At 43.7% G+C, this 17,333-nt stretch overlaps 2 protein-coding genes and 2 non-coding genes across 4 annotated transcripts; 2 read left to right on the top strand and 2 right to left on the bottom strand.

The window, feature by feature from the left end:
* Nucleotides 1-1,340: 1,340 nt before the first annotated feature.
* TRNAQ-CUG (transfer RNA glutamine (anticodon CUG)) lies at nucleotides 1,341-1,412 on the bottom strand. The gene has a single exon. It is a non-coding gene; the product is annotated as a tRNA-Gln (tRNA).
* Nucleotides 1,413-2,548: 1,136 nt separating this feature from the next.
* On the top strand, nucleotides 2,549-7,302 carry LOC127758188 (uncharacterized). Its single transcript, XM_052283810.1, has 16 exons — nucleotides 2,549-2,934; nucleotides 3,112-3,273; nucleotides 3,456-3,638; nucleotides 3,752-3,809; nucleotides 3,950-4,000; nucleotides 4,085-4,167; nucleotides 4,468-4,555; nucleotides 4,775-4,819; nucleotides 4,897-4,971; nucleotides 5,077-5,145; nucleotides 5,232-5,347; nucleotides 5,923-6,035; nucleotides 6,258-6,337; nucleotides 6,555-6,675; nucleotides 6,788-6,854; nucleotides 6,974-7,302. Exons 1-16 carry the CDS (start codon nucleotides 2,618-2,620, stop codon nucleotides 7,101-7,103), a joined length of 1,758 nt encoding a protein of 585 aa, XP_052139770.1. The 5' UTR covers nucleotides 2,549-2,617; the 3' UTR covers nucleotides 7,104-7,302.
* Nucleotides 7,303-10,693: 3,391 nt separating this feature from the next.
* Nucleotides 10,694-10,766, top strand: TRNAR-CCU (transfer RNA arginine (anticodon CCU)). Its single transcript has one exon. It is a non-coding gene; the product is annotated as a tRNA-Arg (tRNA).
* A 2,110-nt stretch (nucleotides 10,767-12,876) lies between these two features.
* Nucleotides 12,877-16,488, bottom strand: LOC127756782 (uncharacterized). Its single transcript, XM_052282154.1, has 3 exons — nucleotides 15,277-16,488; nucleotides 13,802-13,934; nucleotides 12,877-13,649 (listed from the first exon to the last, which is right to left on the bottom strand). The coding sequence occupies exons 1-2, from the start codon at nucleotides 16,419-16,421 to the stop codon at nucleotides 13,817-13,819; spliced, it is 1,263 nt and encodes a 420-aa protein (XP_052138114.1). The 5' UTR covers nucleotides 16,422-16,488; the 3' UTR covers nucleotides 12,877-13,649; nucleotides 13,802-13,816.
* Between the last annotated feature and the right edge of the window lie 845 nt (nucleotides 16,489-17,333).

Raw genomic sequence — 17,333 nt, 5'->3', positions numbered from 1 at the left:
TATTGCTAATTATTCTTAAAATTTGTTATGGCCTTTTCCATTTCCTTTCGGCACAAAAATACATGGATAGACTCTACTCATATAAAATATTTGTGGATAGCCTAGTTTTTGAGTTTTTAAGTATGTATGTTCTTGTTTAGATATCAATAATACTTTGTATATAAAAAGAATCCGCTTTAAACACGGTAATCCATATCATTTCAGTCAAGATAATCATTGTTGTTTTCTTTGTTAGGGGCTTTTATAGAAAATAAAGTGGATCCTCCTTTTAGATTAAACAAAGTGGAATTTTGTATCACCATCCATCATTGCACGCACCAGATCCACAAAATCATATCTAAAATTTGTAGAAGAATATATATTCATATCCATCCATATATATTCTATAACTCATGACTAGAGTAGTGACATTATTACAAGATTCTTTTTCCAAACATCTTTTATATTAAAAGCATAATAACTAAATGATAGATTTATTACAAGAGAAATGATATATATATATATATATATATATATATATATAGTAAATTTGTTTGGTGCTCCATGGTGCCCGGGCACCATTGTTGAAATTGAGTATATACCCAATTCAAATGAGTATGAAACTTTTTTAATTACTTAGATATTAACATTAACTACTTTACTAACTAGTTTAAAGCAAGTTTGAACTGAATTTGAACTTGTTTTTGTTAGATTTTGATTCTAGGTATATAGCATCCATACATACAATTAGTTAGGTATGTAATCATGGATTGTGAAATAAAGTTAAATTTGAGTTGTTTTGTTGATAAGTATAGGTATGAATCAAATTATTATAACTAGGTATATACTCACAATTTGAAATTTTTGAAAAATTTGAATGATTTTGTGCATTAGATACCATGGTGCCCGGGCACCATGGTGCCCCATATGAGTGTCATATATATATATATATATATATATATATATATAGGTTGCTTTCGGCAATATGATGATTGAGCACCAGGATTTGGGTGATATTGGGACACGGAGCAAAAAATGTGCATAGGTCGGCACGTGGGGCCCAGCTGACGTCGGCGTGTCCTGACAGTGTCCTAAAAATATCTCACGGGCGAAATGACGGTTCTACCCACGGGTCGGTCTCCGGTCCGACCCGAACGCGAAGGCAAAGCCGACGCGACGCGGCTGCCTGAACCGACCGATCAGATCAAAAGTTGACTCGCACAGTCAAAGTCTTGCTGTCACGTCTGATCAGATCCTGGAAATCTTGCCCGTTGATAAAAACAGCCTCGTTTAATTATTGCAGTAAAAAAGGTCATTAAGGTTTAATGGGAAAAAAATAAAAAATAAAAAGGGAAAAAAGAAGGTCCCACCGAGATTTGAACTCGGGTTACTAGATTCAGAGTCTAATGTCCTAACCGCTAGACCATGGGACCTTTTCTGGAGAATAGCAGTATGGTTTCTTATTAATAGGGTAAAAACAGCTAAATGACCAACAGTAATAGGTGACCATTATTACTTGACCAAGGTTGTTTATGTGAGTGTATTGTGCTGTGGTTGGTTATTTCTCTAAGTGTTTTTTTGGTTTAGTTTGCTCCTTAAAAGAAAAATGCTCCTTCGTTTTTAATTTTCTTTTTAACTAATCAACGTTAAATATTACAGTGGTGACACCTATTTACAATCTGATCGCCCAACTCTTATTTTTATATAAGTATAATTTACGTGTATTTAAATATGAGTATCCGTGTTAAGACAGCGGTTAGAATTCTTTTCAACCACTGGAATGCTAAGCTATTCACACTCATTCACCTCGTTTGATTGCACAGTATGTCCTTGGAGTTCTTCAACATAGCATGCCTGTATGTTGCAATTTCTTTTCCTCCCAGCCTTGGAAAACAAACAAATAAATAAATACAAAAAGGTCAATAATGGCTGAATTGTTCTCGTAATAAGTTTGAACATCCTATTGATACAAAATCACACCAATTAACTTTGAATATAATCATGTCGTGTGTACCATAACTTTATCAATAGCAAATGAATGATCAACTTTAACCAGCGCATCACAATCCACATCGATTGGTTACTTACGACTGACTAGTGACTAAAAATAATTTATAAGTAAAACATTTATATATGTATTTTAGCGACTTAAAAATCCAAACTAAAAAACTACGTTGAAAAGATATAGAAATTATATTTTAGTTCAAATTTTGTTATCGGTTTAAAGGTTATAGGGCAAACAACGAGAACTCCCCCCCCCCCCCCTTTAACAAATAATAACTTGTACATGCTACCAAAGCACACCATTTAGGTGAAAACTGTCGGAATCAGTAGCATCTCTTCGAAAACGACACTCAATCAGTCAGTAATTGACTATATTTATCATTTAAACTACTCAATATCAATATTAATACAATACATAAAAAAATAAGAAAAATAAAAAAATTATAAATAGCCAAAAACGATATGGTCGGAATAACCGTTTTTCACCCTCTAAGCCAATGGAGGCAGAGACTGGAGACACGTAATCCAGAAATCCGCCTTCCTAGTAGCGTAGACGTAATCGAAACAAGCTGTCGGAGAGAAAGAGAAATTCGCCACCGGCTGCAGGCGGCGGCGGCTGAATCCCTAAAACCCAATGTCGCCGGCGGCGAGGAGCCTCCTGCTATCGGCCGCCCGCCGTCAACGCCGCTGCTTCTCGACGGAGGCCCCGTCGTCGACTCCGCAGCAGCAGCTCCTCCCCAAGGGGAAGCGGTGGGACGCGGTGGTGATCGGCGGCGGCCACAACGGGCTCGCCGCCGCCGCCTACCTCGCCCGCGCCGGCCGCTCCGTCGCCGTGCTCGAGCGCCGTGGCGTCCTCGGCGGCGCCGCCGTCTCCGAGTCCGACCTGGTCCCGGGCTTCCGCTTCTCCCGCTGCAGCTACCTCCTCAGCCTCCTCCGCCCCGCCCTGATCCAGTAACCCCCCCCCCCCCCCCCCAATACCCACCCAAATACTATTTGTCAATCTCAAGTCCCACAGCTCTGTGTTCATATGCATTTCTGTAATCATTCTGCAAATGCGGGTAATAATATTGCACTGTACTAACTGAATTCTGATGCTGCTAGCGTTGATGTGGGTTCTTTTCTTGATAGGGAGCTGGAGCTGGAGAGGCATGGGCTGAAGCTCTTGCCGCGGAGCCCGTCGTCATTCACGCCATGCCTAGACGGCAGGTACCTCCTTCTCGGCCCGGACGCCGAGCTGAACCACTCGGAGATCAGCAAGTTCTCCGAGAATGATGCCTGTGCATACCCAAGGTGGTAGACTCACTGATATTTTGACTTGTTTTCAGTTATAAAATCTTGGAGTGGTGCTTGATTATATGAACTCTGTTTTCACTGTGAAATTTAGGTAGAAAATCGGTCATGTGACTAAATGACCGTGCATGTTTTTTTTATCTTATGATGATCTTAGTTGGGTAGTGTACATGTAAATGTAGGTACGAGGAGAAGCTGGAGAAGTTCTGCAAACTCATGGACTTTGTCATAGACTCGCCTCCCCCTGAGATGAGGCATGAATACCACCTCTCCATGGTGGACAGGATGAAGGATAAGGTTGACAAGTCTGTGTTCTGGAGCAAACTTCTTGGGATTGTGATGCAGCAGGGGCAGAAGGACATGGTGTGAGTATAAATACTGACCTTCTGCAAATGCCACCATCAACATGACTCGACAGTGCTATGCGTAAATTTAATCTTCTTCTTTTTCTGTTTCCTTGGAAATATGTTATTCACAGGGATTTCTTTGACCTTCTCCTTTCACCAGCATCCAAGATCTTGAACAACTGGTTTGAGGTTGATATCTTGTTTACCCATTCTCTGAAATACTTCTTATCACATTGTTCATATGAAGCAACGTGGAGTTTCACTATTGAATTGACAATATTCACATGTTTTTCTTGTAACCATGGACAATTGTGTTTTTTTAACTGCAGGGTGATGTGTTGAAGGCAACTCTTGCGACTGATGCTGTGATAGGTTCTATGGTAAGGGCGCTTTGGATGAACCAAGAAATGTGTTGTGGCCAATGGTAATGGTTTAGCATTTGACGCTGCATGGACTTTCTACAGGCTGGTGTCCACACTCCAGGATCTGGTTATGTTCTTCTGCACCATGTTATGGGGGAAACTGGTGGCCAACGTGGAGTATGGGCGTATGACTCTTAACCTGAGCTTCTCTCTGTTATTCTGTTCCAGCAGAAAAATAATAGGTCCTTCATTGTTCTAGGCCTGAAACCATGTCCAAGCCTTTGTGGCCCTAGCATCAGGAATTGTTTTGCTGGCGCATATCTCCACTGTCTAGTCAAACAGGGCAAATGCCATAGAATGGTCATATGGTTTCTAGCCAAATATGCTGGTTTTAGCATTGTTGGTTCATTAGTAGTTGGTTTCCTGTTTCTTCTTATTTTGCTTGTTGAAAAACTTATGTGGTAAAACAAAAACACTCGCTTCAGGTATGTTGAAGGTGGTATGGGTTCAGTATCGTCAGCTATAAGCAAAGCAGCTCTTGAAGCAGGTGTGGAAATTGTAACAAATGCAGAGGTGCATTTTCTCTTCTTATGCCATGATATTACCTCTTTGATTACATATGGTGGAGCAGCATTCAAATTTGAATAGAAAAAAATGAGTAACTGTTTATTGACAGCTGTAAAAAGCTGGCTTTTCTACAAGAAAAGGTCCAAGTCTATTTAGTGGTGAATTATTATCCTGCACCCAGATTTCTGTTTAAGCAACATGCCTCACTCTAGTGGTTTTATATAGGTTTCCCAAATATCTGTTCATCACACTTCTGGGAAGGTACAGGGGGTAAGTTCTTCGACTAACCGATAAATGGTACTCCTATTTCATTTCTTTGAACCTCTTGAAATTATGGGAACTTGTAGATAGTTTTGGCTGATGGAACAGAGGTGCTGACATCAGTTGTTTTATCAAATGCAACTCCATATAGAACATTTGTGGTAAGAGCTACTCAGAATATATAACAATGTGAAGATATACCTGTTCCAATTTTGTAGACACAATGAAACAAATATTTGTACACTAATATCTGGTTTCCTTTTCAGGACCTAGTGCCTGCCAATGTTCTTCCAGACAACTTCCTCTCTGCTATAAAAACTGCAGATTATAGCTCTGTAAGAACGTACTTTGAAGCATAACATAATAAATAAGTGTTATAATATTGATTGATAACAATGTAAAATGATTCTGTGGAGAGCAGGCAACAACGAAAATTAATGTGGCTGTTGACAGGCTGCCACAGTTTTCCTGTTGCAAAGACTTTAATCCTGAAGGCGGTCCAGAACACATGGGCACCATACACATTGGATCTGAAAGGTAGGTTACTGAAGTTATGGAACCTTTTCTACTTCAACTATGATGATCTGCGGAATGTTATTGCATTCAGTTGTGTTAATCTTTGTTCTGCTGTAGCTGTACACAATCGAAAATCTTTGAGACACCAGCTTTTATATTGCCTCCCGTTCCTGTGTAGTATAGATTGGTTGCCAACATGAGTAATGAGTAGGCAAGTGAAATAATCTCTTAGTTCTATGATGCCATTTTTCCGTTAACGATCGATGACCTGCACGTGTATATAGAAATATCATGTCTCCATTAGTACCTTAGGACAGTACTGAGTGTAATCTGAACATGTTAACGGTAATATACTACTACATCTAGTCAAAAACATTTGACATTGGAAGAACTAATCTCAGCTCTCCCAACGTCAAATACATTTGACTGGGATCATGCAGCCTACTGCTAGTTTCTCATTATTTTGGTGATTGGAAAATACTGGATGATGTAGCGTTTTGTTGGATTTTCTGACAACCATATATGCAAATCCTTATCTTTTCATGTTATTGAACTTTATCCTTATCTTTTCATATTGAACTTTACTGGAACTCCAGCATGGAGGAAATCGATCTAGCGTACAGGGAAGCTGCAAATGGTGTCTCATCCACAAGACCTGTTATAGAAATGACGATTCCTTCTGTGTTGGATAAGACCATCTCCCCACCTGGTATGCCAATTTCTTGTTCCCAGCATTGCAGTTGCATAAAAGTGTGGCGTCTGATTTGTATAAACTATAATTGTGCCCTACAGTTCATATATCCAAGATTAATTTTCCCCACCCCCCAAAAAATCCAAGTTTAATTTGGATATGTGGCTGTGAAACCTCACCTTCTTCGTATGCTTTGTATAATCTGAATCAATGTTCATCCTTTGCTTTATCCTTTGATAGGCCAGCATGTTATTAACCTTTTTGTTCAGTACACACCATACAAACTTTCAGAAGGCAGCTGGCAGGATTCTAATGTTAGAGTAAGTAGTTCCTTCTTGAAGTTTGACGTCATGATGCACTTCGTTTAATTTATGCTTTCACGGCTGCACAGATTTTGCTGTGTATGTTTTCCCACATATGCCTTTCTCCTTAATCGAACAGAGTGCATGATGATGATGCCCTTATGCATTATTGTTTGTCACCAGTTACTATCCACAGAGAGGCACCCCTGACATTTTAATTGAAACCAATTTTCAGAAATCCTTTGCTGAAAGATGCTTTTCCTTGATTGATGAATATGCACCGGGTTTTAGCTCATCAGTGGTAGGCTATGATATGCTGACTCCACCTGATCTTGAAAGGGAGTTTGGCCTAACAGGTAATCTGTTTGCGTGGTATACATAGTGTACCTCCCTTCTTGCGGAGTGCTCACCGTTGCTGTTTTCATCTGAAAACCTTGTTAAATGAGCATTTGATTCACATTTTTACAGGAGGCAACATCTTTCACGGCGCAATGGGTTTGGATTCACTTTTCCTCATGAGGCCCGCCAAGGGATGGTATGTCTATACCTCTAACATGCATATTCTTTCACCCTTCTTCTTCTAGTCGGCGAATCTTAGACCTGTCAAGGTTTTCATCTGTCATGATCGCGAACATGCCGTCGCCACTTCTTCAGGTCAGATTACAGAACTCCAGTGAAGGGATTGTACCTCTGTGGCAGTGGTGCACACCCAGGAGGTGGTGTGATGGGCGCTCCGGGCCGTAACGCTGCCTCCGTTGTTTTGGAAGATCTCAGGACAAAATAGATGTGTTTGGAGAGAATTTTAACTAGAATCTCCCTGCCCAGGGAAATAAAATGTGCGGGCGTGCCAGTGTACTAAGTACACAAAATAAAATGGACGAAGGAAAATGCATTTTATTATAATTCTTGAAGAATTACAAAAAATACAAAATCCTTGATCAAATGCGCTCCACGGCCTATAGGCAAGGTGGATCTGACTTGGCGATTATGTTGTCCTGGTTCTCGGGGTCTCGGAAAACACCCGGTTAATTACTCTCGCGGGTTAAACTCGTGAGATACCTCCGATTAAGCTGCGCTGGTCGTCGTCGTCGGTCTTCGCTTCATGTTCTCCCATGCATGATGATGGTGGTGGTGTAGATATGTGTGGACGCCGACAGCGGTCCATGGCCTTGTCGGTCCATGCGCTGGTGTAGGTGACGTTGTCTTCATATAGACTCCGCCCGCCCTGCCGTTCAACCTCGTTGGTAGAGGTAAAATGTTGCTTGTAGTGGAGACTAGCATGGCATTGGTCGTCGATAGAGATGCCAAGCTTGTTGTCATTGGCGATGGGGGTAGCATCGCCCTTCTAGTCTCCACGGCATTGGCCGACCATCGTCATGGTACGAGAGTTAGCCTTCTGATCGCTGTAGCACATACTTAGTATTGAGCGGTTTTTTAGGGGATGTTAGGGGCATAGCGAAACCTGTGAGCGATGGATAACACTCCAGGTGTCGATGACCCTGTTTTATGTGTGCTGTGTGATAGGGGCAAAACCCAATTATGTTGGGAGTGCCTCCGATTGTAGCGAGTATGAATTGGTCATGGAATCGTGCCATCACACGTCATGGGAAAGCGTCGTTGGACGTCTCTCCTTAGTTCGAGCTCGAGCATGTCAGCAGAGGCAGCCACAGGATGCCGGTAGCGGCTTTGAGCTCAGGCACATCACTGGCGGAAGCATGTTGAGGTCAGCGGTTCGCCAAGCTCAAGCACGTCGGTGTCAACAGCCACGGGAAATCGTGACGAGTGTCCGGTGGCAGTCCAAGGGCGCCGACAGTAGCACGGGCATGCAAATGACACCACAATAGTTGTGAAAAGGATGCCAACTGCAGCGACGAGCTTGAAGTCGTCACTGGCGGCTACCACGCAGACATCGATAGTTAGTACCAGTGAGGAAACCATCAGAGTTGCAAAGATGGCACTGACGAGTTGCAGTTATCATCGGCAACAGCGACAAACTTGTGATTGTCACCAGATGCAATCTTGGCAATGCCAGCCATAGCTTGAGCATAGGATGGCACCAGCGATCGAGGGAGAAAACACCGTAGTTGGTGTGAGGATGATGCTAGCAGTGAAGAGGGGCTTGGAGTCATCACCAGTAGAGGCGAAAGGGACGATCCTGCAGTCATCCACACTCCTCGTTGGACACGAAGATGTGTTGGCAGCAACCAGCAGTGTGAACAAATGTGAGAGGATGACTAGCTTCATCGATAGCGACGAATCAGAAGTCGTCGTCGATGGCAGTCGGGCGGTCGACGGCCGGCGAGCGTGACACTGTAATCGTTGGCGTGAGGGTGACTCCAGCCATGGCGCTCCGGATGTTGGTGGCGTCACGGAGAAGAGGCCGCGACCGGCAAGGCGACGACGTCCAAGCATCTCGGTGACCTCGCAGTGCCCGGTAGAAGCGCCGCCGGTGGCTCGACCGTTAAACAGATGGCGTCGGTCTTGACGGAGACTCACGGATGATGTCAACGAATCGGTTGACCCGGCAACTCCGGCGATGGCAATGCACCCGGCGTCTTCCCTGCCGATGAACACCATCCCGACGTGCATGCACTGAAGTAGAACAGAAGAACACATAGAAAAACAACCTAGTTACCCATAGCAGGGAACCGACCGGAGCGGCGGCGTCTTGCTCCTCTCTTAGGGCGCGCGCTCTTGCCGGACGCGGAGGTGTTGCAGCCAACGTCGCCGGGCCGCCGAGTACACGTGTTCCCCGCCGGACACCGAGATGCTCCTGCCAAGATGGCGTGCATGATGGTTGCCGATGATCAGTAGACACTGATGATTGCTAATGAGTTGGTTGTGTCTCCTCTCTCTACGGACTACTGCCAAGGCTGGGCACGGCGCAGTGCCTGCCGGCGGCGGCGTGAACTGCAGGCCCTCGGCTCGTGCCTCTGTATTCTCCCCCTCTCCCTGTGCGGTGCCTGTCTTTTATAGTGAAGAAGAGGCGGTTCACAGCCTAGTGCATGCATGGCTCGATCAATGTATGTATGGCCAAGCCAATCACTTGATTTTACATGAGATTTGTATCCCTTTCCATATGTTTTTCATTCTTCCATTTAGTAGCCATCCTGCTCAATATATTTTCCTTCTGATCATAATCCACCCGTGACATAGAGAGATATTGCTTCCTTCTATTTTGTATACGCGTATGCATACATGGCAAGGAATTCACCAGACTGGGCTATACCTTGCCTTTTAATTCCTTTGTTTCTATGCAAGCACGTAACATGGCTTCCATGCAAACAATCCACTGCCGGCAAATTACGTGATTAGCATGCATCCTCTAATGATGATGCTACAGTGGCATGCTTCCATTTATTTGTCATGAGCCGATCTCTCTCGTTTATATATTTCACACTTCCATTTGTATTTATCGATAGTACTGTCTCACTGGGGCTGAACTTTCCATTCAACATCTACCCAGGCGATTTTATTCACATTTGTTATCACGTCTTCTCCTCAATTTCAACGATGAGGAAAATATATGCTCCTATAGTGAAAATATACACTCATGTTTCCTTATCCAGCCATGCATTGCTTGCTGTGGGCTAGCAGCACACGCCCAAATATCAATCTTTATTTAGGGTGTGCATGTCTATGTGAAATTTTGATAAAAAAAAAATCGCCATATCTTGGTACAAAATCTCATCGAACAAGATGGTGACCCGAGGAAACATGGAAACGGTGATTGACACCAGGCTGGGTCTCGTTCAAGCACTAGCCTGCAAAAACAGCCGAGTATCATGTTACCACTAGTTCCATCCATCGGAATGAAAAGCCTGTTGTTACCTCATCAGGTATAAACACCTGTGCCATGTGAGCTCACATATTAAAGAAATGGACAAACATTTTCTCTCTTTCTTGAGGAGAGGCACATTTTCTGAATTAATTGACCGACTTTCAAGTTATAAAAGGGGAACATTCTTTGTCACCTGACCCAGTATGAAGATATTTTGCATTTGTTCTCTTCTATATTGCAGCCTGTTTGAAATATATTAATCATCGGATTATCTACTTGATTGTAGGATAAATTAAATATTTTAAAAAATAAACTTAACAATTATCAAATATCTTGGAACAAGTGGTCTATGCATATCCGTATGGTGAAGTAGCAAAAGAAAGCTGAAAATAACATATTAGTATCTGTGACCATTCTCCACAGTGCCATTTCTTTGTGCTGCCATATATCTGAAAAACGAATTTAGACGACATTTTCCATTGCAAAAGTAACCGATACAATATGCGAGGAGATTTAGCTCGGTACATAACTTTTGGTTCTTTTGGAGAAAAGAGTATTTGTCATAAAAATTGTTTGCTCGCCACTAAACAACAGCGCCTGTAGCTCAGTGGATAGAGCGTCTGTTTCCTAAGCAGAAGGCCGTAGGTTCGACCCCTACCTGGCGCGTAGTACTTTTTTTTATTTGCCCTGTTTTTCATGAACATTTTCCTTTCCTTTTTAACCCTGTTTTGCAATGAACATTTTCCTTTTCTGCCCTCTTTTTTTATGATCACTGCAAGTTTTTTCATCCTTTTCTGCCCTCTTTTTTTATGATCACTGCAAGTTTTTTCATCTGTTTTTCATGAACATTTTCCTTTCCTTTTTAACCCTGTTTTGCAATGAACATTATCCTTTTCTGCCCTGTTTTTGTATGAACACTGCAAGTTTTTCTTCTGTGCTTTTTCTTTTTCTTCTGTGCAAGACTGCAAGTTCTCTCTTATTCCTGCCATGTTTTTGCTATGAATATTTTACTATGAATAATGCAAGTTTTCTCTTCTTTGGTCCTTTTAGGGTGTGTTCAGCACCCTTTTTCCCAACCCTTATCTCTCGTTTTCCACGCGCACGCTTTTCAAACTATGAAATTATGTGTTTTTTACAAAAAGTTTCTATACAAAAGTTGTTTAAAAAAATCAAATTAATCCATTTTTTTAAAAAATAGCTAATACTTAATTAATCGCGTACTAATGAATCGCTTCGTTTTCCGTGCGGAAGAGGTTAGTTTCCATCCGCTAAAACTGAACACAGCCTTACTGTCCATTTCTCCCTCTGTTTATTTCTATCAACAGTGCAAGTTTTTGCTTCTTTGCTTTGTTTTTTTTCTATGAACAGTGCATTACTCTTCCTTGTAAGGCTGCATGTCGTGTTTAACGTAGAGGATGCAGGAGCACTTTTCTCCTTTTAGTTCACAGGATTTGGGATTTGTTTTAGTTGCGAAGGATTGGTTTTTCTGCATTAAACAATATTCCTTCCCAACACACCTCCGGTGAGGAAGTGGCAGGACATATTTTTTTTAACTCTTTTATAGAGCTCATAGCCAACTCTAACCATTGCAAGCGTTTGGATTCCTTGATTCCTAGCAAATTGCACATTGCTTGAAGAAAAAAAGAGAGGAAAGAGAAAAAAGACCGTCTAGAGGTGTTGAAACGTTGATGTAATCCCTTCCTATTTTTTTCATTCCCTTTTATTAGTCATCTTCCTTATAGTAGTACTAATATTTAGCCTTCTCTTATTGTCCGCATCGTCTTCTGGTCTACTATCATCGTCGTCATCTCCTCATGACATTGGCAATGCTCTACCTCCGATGGCACTTACTCATTTAGGAGCCCACACAAAAGACGTCGACTCCATTGCCGCAACCTTGTTGTCGTCCCACGGCTTCGCCCTTGCTGTCGGCTTCAACCTCTCCATCCTGTAGGTACAAACGTAACTTAGATCACCTTAGATCATCTTTTCAAGTTACAGCCTCTTATGCGCAAGCTTTAGTTCTTGCGCTTGATATTATGTCTATTGTTGACCGTGGCAAAAAAAAATTCCATGTTAATTTGCTAGAATAACTTTCATAGATGTAAATTTTGATGAAACTATCATCGAACAACCTATTTTAGATAGTTGTAAGGGTTTCCGTTATCACGATTGATATGGCACGTCACCACGGTGGATGGAGATGTACCTGAGGTATCTGAATCTCCAGATTCCAGAATGTAGACAGCTTATTCCGCTACAAGTAAGTGCAAGCCACTATACCTCAATATCTCAATCAATCAAATCTGCTTTGCATTTGAGCAAAGCAGCTTTGTTTCGACAATGCTTTGTAGAATCAGGCCTTCTTCACTGGGAAACAAAAAAACAAAAATCTCCTAATTTCAGTTTCCTGAAATTGACTGACTGACTTTCACTCGCTTCACATTATATAACTAATAACTAAGGCAGCGTTCGGCAGCTGAAGAAAGCGAGTGAGTTTGTTTCGATTTCCGCGCGTACGCTTCCCAAACTACTAAACGGTGTATTTTTTGTAAAAATTTTATGTAGGAAAGTTGCTTTAAAAATTCATATTAATCTATTTTTCAAATTTAAAATAGTTAATACTCAATTAATCATGTGCTAATGGCTCACCTCGTTTTGCGTATCTCCCCAATCTTCTCAATCTCCTCCTCCTCAAACTCACCCTAACTAACTAACAACAACAACAGGAGGAGGCAATAGCCATACAGCCTAGGATTGGTAAAACCAAATCAAAAGCACCAAGCATAGTACATTCATTAGCATTGTCCATCTACACATCTCAAACAATTATTGGGGTTGCAGCGTCAACAAGCTTTGCACCAGTCAATTACAGGGTGCATATGCAGCTCATTCTCCTGTACAGCAGCAATCAGTACATGGAACAAAGCAAACAAACAGTCCATGGAAGATGGAACAAAGCGCTGTACAACAAAATGGCATTCCTATTCCTATTGAAAAGAAGTGCCAACGCTTCAGATCCCAGATTTCAAACAACATAACCCAGGAAAACAAAAATTGCTGGGTGGTTGATTCCAAACAGCAAAGAAACAACCGGAATAACAAAAGGTAAATACTAAAAATGAATGAATGGGTTAAGCAAAAGAAATAATTGCATAGCCCAGCCAGAATGACATATCAGGAACACCAGAGACGGTGGTAGTTTCAAAGTTTACCCACTCGATCAACTAGTTTGGACCTGACTGACTGACTGAATGCAACTCAAGAAGGACTCAATGATAGTTCGACGGACGGACACAAAAGGGAGCCTGCTACTGCTAACATTTACAAGGCAGACGCAAAACCTAACAAGAAAGATACTTAGTGTTCATATCCGATACGGAGTAGCTGCAAAAAGAATGCTTATGGCAGTAGTAGTCCAGTTGCCACTCAATCAAGGATGCCTTTTCGCTTTCCTTTTTATGCTGGACAAATCAATCTGAAAGCTAGCCTCGTTTATTCCTGGTCATCGTCAACGAATCTTCCTGTCTGCCTGCTAGCTATTGGTACCTGCCAAGCCATGCATGCCACCGATAAATAAATTGCAATGCAAACGGAGTATCATCATATCTCACAGAGAAGTACTAGATTATATTATCAATCAATCAATCAGGATATGTTATTTGTCTGAATTGGAATTGACGAGATACGATACGACTTACAGATTAGTTGAAGCTTCAGTGAACTTGCGCAGCAGGTGCTGCGAGGTTGTTGAGCGTGGTCGCATCTGCTGCTCCAAGATTGGGCGTGTTGGCATCAGCAGCACTAGCAGAGCACTTTGAACTTATTTGATCGCTGACAACATATAAACATAAGCAGAGCACACAACTGTTAGTGGATAACACATCAACATCAACGAATGCAAAGCTGAAAGCTGCATGCGCTTGACAGTCCGTGACCAACTAATCATGTATCACACAAATGCAGAAAAGTTCAGCTAAAGAGCACTTGTTACTCTGTTGCAGCAGCATTAGAAGTTGTTGCTCTGAATATTTACTCAGACTATGCAATGGCGAACTATCCAAATTCTGGTAACTCAAAAGCACGAGTGCAAACCATTGTCATTCAGTACAGTACAGATTTTGCCTATGCATGATTTATTGCATACAAATGGGTATAGAAAATTAATTATATTGTAACAAAATAGATATGACCATTCTCACAAAACTGTGCACCTTTTCAAGTAATCAATGAAACAGACAGCAATTAATGGTAAAATGTCTAGTACACCTAAGCAGATGACAAAGCAGGAGGAGCTATCGAGCTCTACTCATTCTCAGTCTAATGCCAGGATATATATGTACAGGATATACATATTGGGAACAAGACTGCGTACAATTTAATACAGTAAGAATTTGGATCATTAACTAAACTAAATTGCAATGCATGATTCCAGTGTGTTATGCTCCTATATTAATAACAAATCATATATGGAATTATCATCGGTTGATTAATTAAACTCGGGTGAGGAGACCGACTTTGGGAGTCTATTGAAGACTGACAAAATCAAACCAGCTAAGCCATTGGAATGGTCAAACAGAGATCTTATCTATTGTCTATCAGCTCCACTCAACTCCACTCCACAGTAACATGCATTCATGTCCACATTTCAGTACACCACAAGCATCATCTAGACAGACAACAACCGATCAATGACGACGCGTAGCAGTTACAGACAACTGATCCCATTTCGATTTAAAGCGTCAACAACACGTTGCGTTTGGGAATGTAGGCTGATATCAGCCACGATACACAAGCTAACCTGCGAGTATTGTCTGGACTATAACGAACTCAAAAAACGTACTGGCACTGCAAAAACTCAGCTAAAAAGTTACAGAAATCCTAACTAATCGCCAATTAATCAGGAATGGGCTACAGATCCAAACCAACTCGATAGCAATACACGAATTTCACGAATTGGTATGAAACTCCAATTGACTCGTCGATCGCATCGATCTAACACATCAGGAGTAGCGCTGCTAAATAGAATTGGATGCAGAAAGTTTAACAACACATCACGGAATTCACAAGTAGGGAGTGGCAAATCAAAACGAATCGGATGCAGAAGATTAACAACACATCACGGAATTCACAAGTAGGGAGTGGCAAATTCGAATCGAATGCAGTAGCTAGGTACCTGGAGATTTCGGCGATTGAGGCAACGTAGGGGATGAAACCTCTCGAGTAGTCCTCGCCTGTGAGCGGGCCGATGTTGCGGGTGGTGCGGCCTTCGAGGTCCATGGCGACGACGCGCTCCTCCGAGGGGTCCCACATGACGACCTCCGCCATGCCCTGCGAGCGGAGCAGCTCGACGCCCTCGCGGTTCCTGAGGCTGCCGCCCTCGAATTGGCCGGCCCACGACCACGACCCGACCCCATCGGCGGCGAGGACGTCCATGTCGAGGTTGAGCACCGCCACCTCGGTGACGCGCTGGTCCATGCAGGTGACGCAGAGGTTGCCCTCCATCTCGCCGATCTCCCAGAACGGCCGGGCCTCCACCTCGGGCGGCGCGGGGAACTCGTGGGGGTAGCCCTTCTCCGGGTCGTAGTAGACGAAGCCGATGGAGGTGCGCCAGAAAGCGCGGCCGTGGGCGCCGACACCTGAGGAGGACTCGACCTGCTCGACGATGGAGATCCCGGGGGAGACACGCCACTTCCATGTCCTGGAGGAGAAGGACTCGAAGGACCAGACGCCACCCCCGAGGTTGAAGGCGACGACGACGTGGTAGTGCTCGACGCCGATGCCGCCGAAGCAGGAGGCGGAGGCGGTGGGCTCCTCGAAGGTGATGACGACGGCGGGGTCGACGTGGTCGCGGGTGTGGCGAGGGAGGCGCACCCGCCTGAAGGTGGCCGGGTTGGCGACGTAGTAGGAGCCGGTGGTCTCGCCGCGGAGGCAGACGAGGCCGCGGGTGGAGGCGAGGACGGCGACGTGCTCCGGGAAGGCGGAGAAGCGCGGGTCGGGGATGAGGTGCTTGGCGCTGCGGATCGCGTCGAAGGCGAGGTACCCGGGCTGGTTGTCGGAGGCGGTGTGGTAGAAGAGGCCCGAGAGCGGCCTCGGCGGCGGCGGGCGCGGCGAGTCCTCCTCCTCGAGTTCTCCGCCGTAGAGGTCGTCGCCGTCAGCGTCGCTCCCCACCTCGTCGTCGTCGTCCTCCTCTTCGTCGGAGCAGGCGGGGGTGTTGCAGGAGGAAGAGAGCGCGAGGACGTAGTCGTCGTCGGAGGAGGAGTCCGCGGGGTTGTCGGAGTCGAGCATGACCCAGTCGTCGGAGGAGGAGCACTCCGCCATGGCAACCACCTCTCGATCTCTCTCCGATGGGGAGTGGGGGTTAGGATTTTGGAGGAGGGGAGGAGAGATGGGGGGGGGGGGGGGGAATTCGGATTGGATTCGTTGCGATCTGGGAGATGGGAAGCCGACGCGATGAATGCGTGGGAAATATATAGGCGGATCGAGGCGAGGCGGCGGCGGCGCGGCGAGGGGAGAGGAGTGGTTAGTTGTGGTGACGCGAATGGTGCGCCCGCCACGCGGCGATGGCGATGCGGGCCCCGCGCGTCAGTGGGAAAGGTGGGTGCGGTTCCTTAGGCAGCACGGAACATTCCTTCCTTCCTGACACGCTCGACGAAGAAATATTTATTTGTATGTAGAAAAGAAATACTGTACTTTTCTTTTAAATTTCTGTAGAGAAGATAAAGTTAGTACGGTGAATGAAAGGGGAGAGAAAATTGCGATAGATTTCACGGAATCTTCTTTTTGTTTGCGAGCACGCGTAAAAACACAAACACTGCAGGGAAGCCATCTTTGCTCACTGGCAAGGTATGGGAGAAGATCACACGAGGCATCCAGCACCAGATTTTGACGACATGGATAACTAGTCGCAGTTTTACTTTCGTAGCGGAGCTAGCATCATCCTTAAGCATATAAAAATAGTATTTTCGAGCATATATAATTAACAAGTGTTTTTACTGATTACGGGTAATACTATTTCATAAAAAAATTATAGCGCTAACTATATCACCGGTACGTGGTGGTGTTTTTTTCCAAACAATCAGACCGTTGCTGATATTTTATACAAAGAACAAATATTCCATTTTAAAAATAGAACATGACCAATCCATACAGTACATAGTTAATTAGCACAAACAGTACAAAAATCACACAACTATACTCATATATTCCAGCAACTAATCTAAGCTACCAAGT

This window comes from Oryza glaberrima, chromosome 12 (assembly GCF_000147395.1).
Source record: "Oryza glaberrima chromosome 12, OglaRS2, whole genome shotgun sequence".
NCBI lineage: Eukaryota > Viridiplantae > Streptophyta > Magnoliopsida > Poales > Poaceae > Oryza > Oryza glaberrima.
Note: the sequence above shows the minus strand (reverse complement) of the source record. Positions and strands in the feature narration are given on the sequence as shown.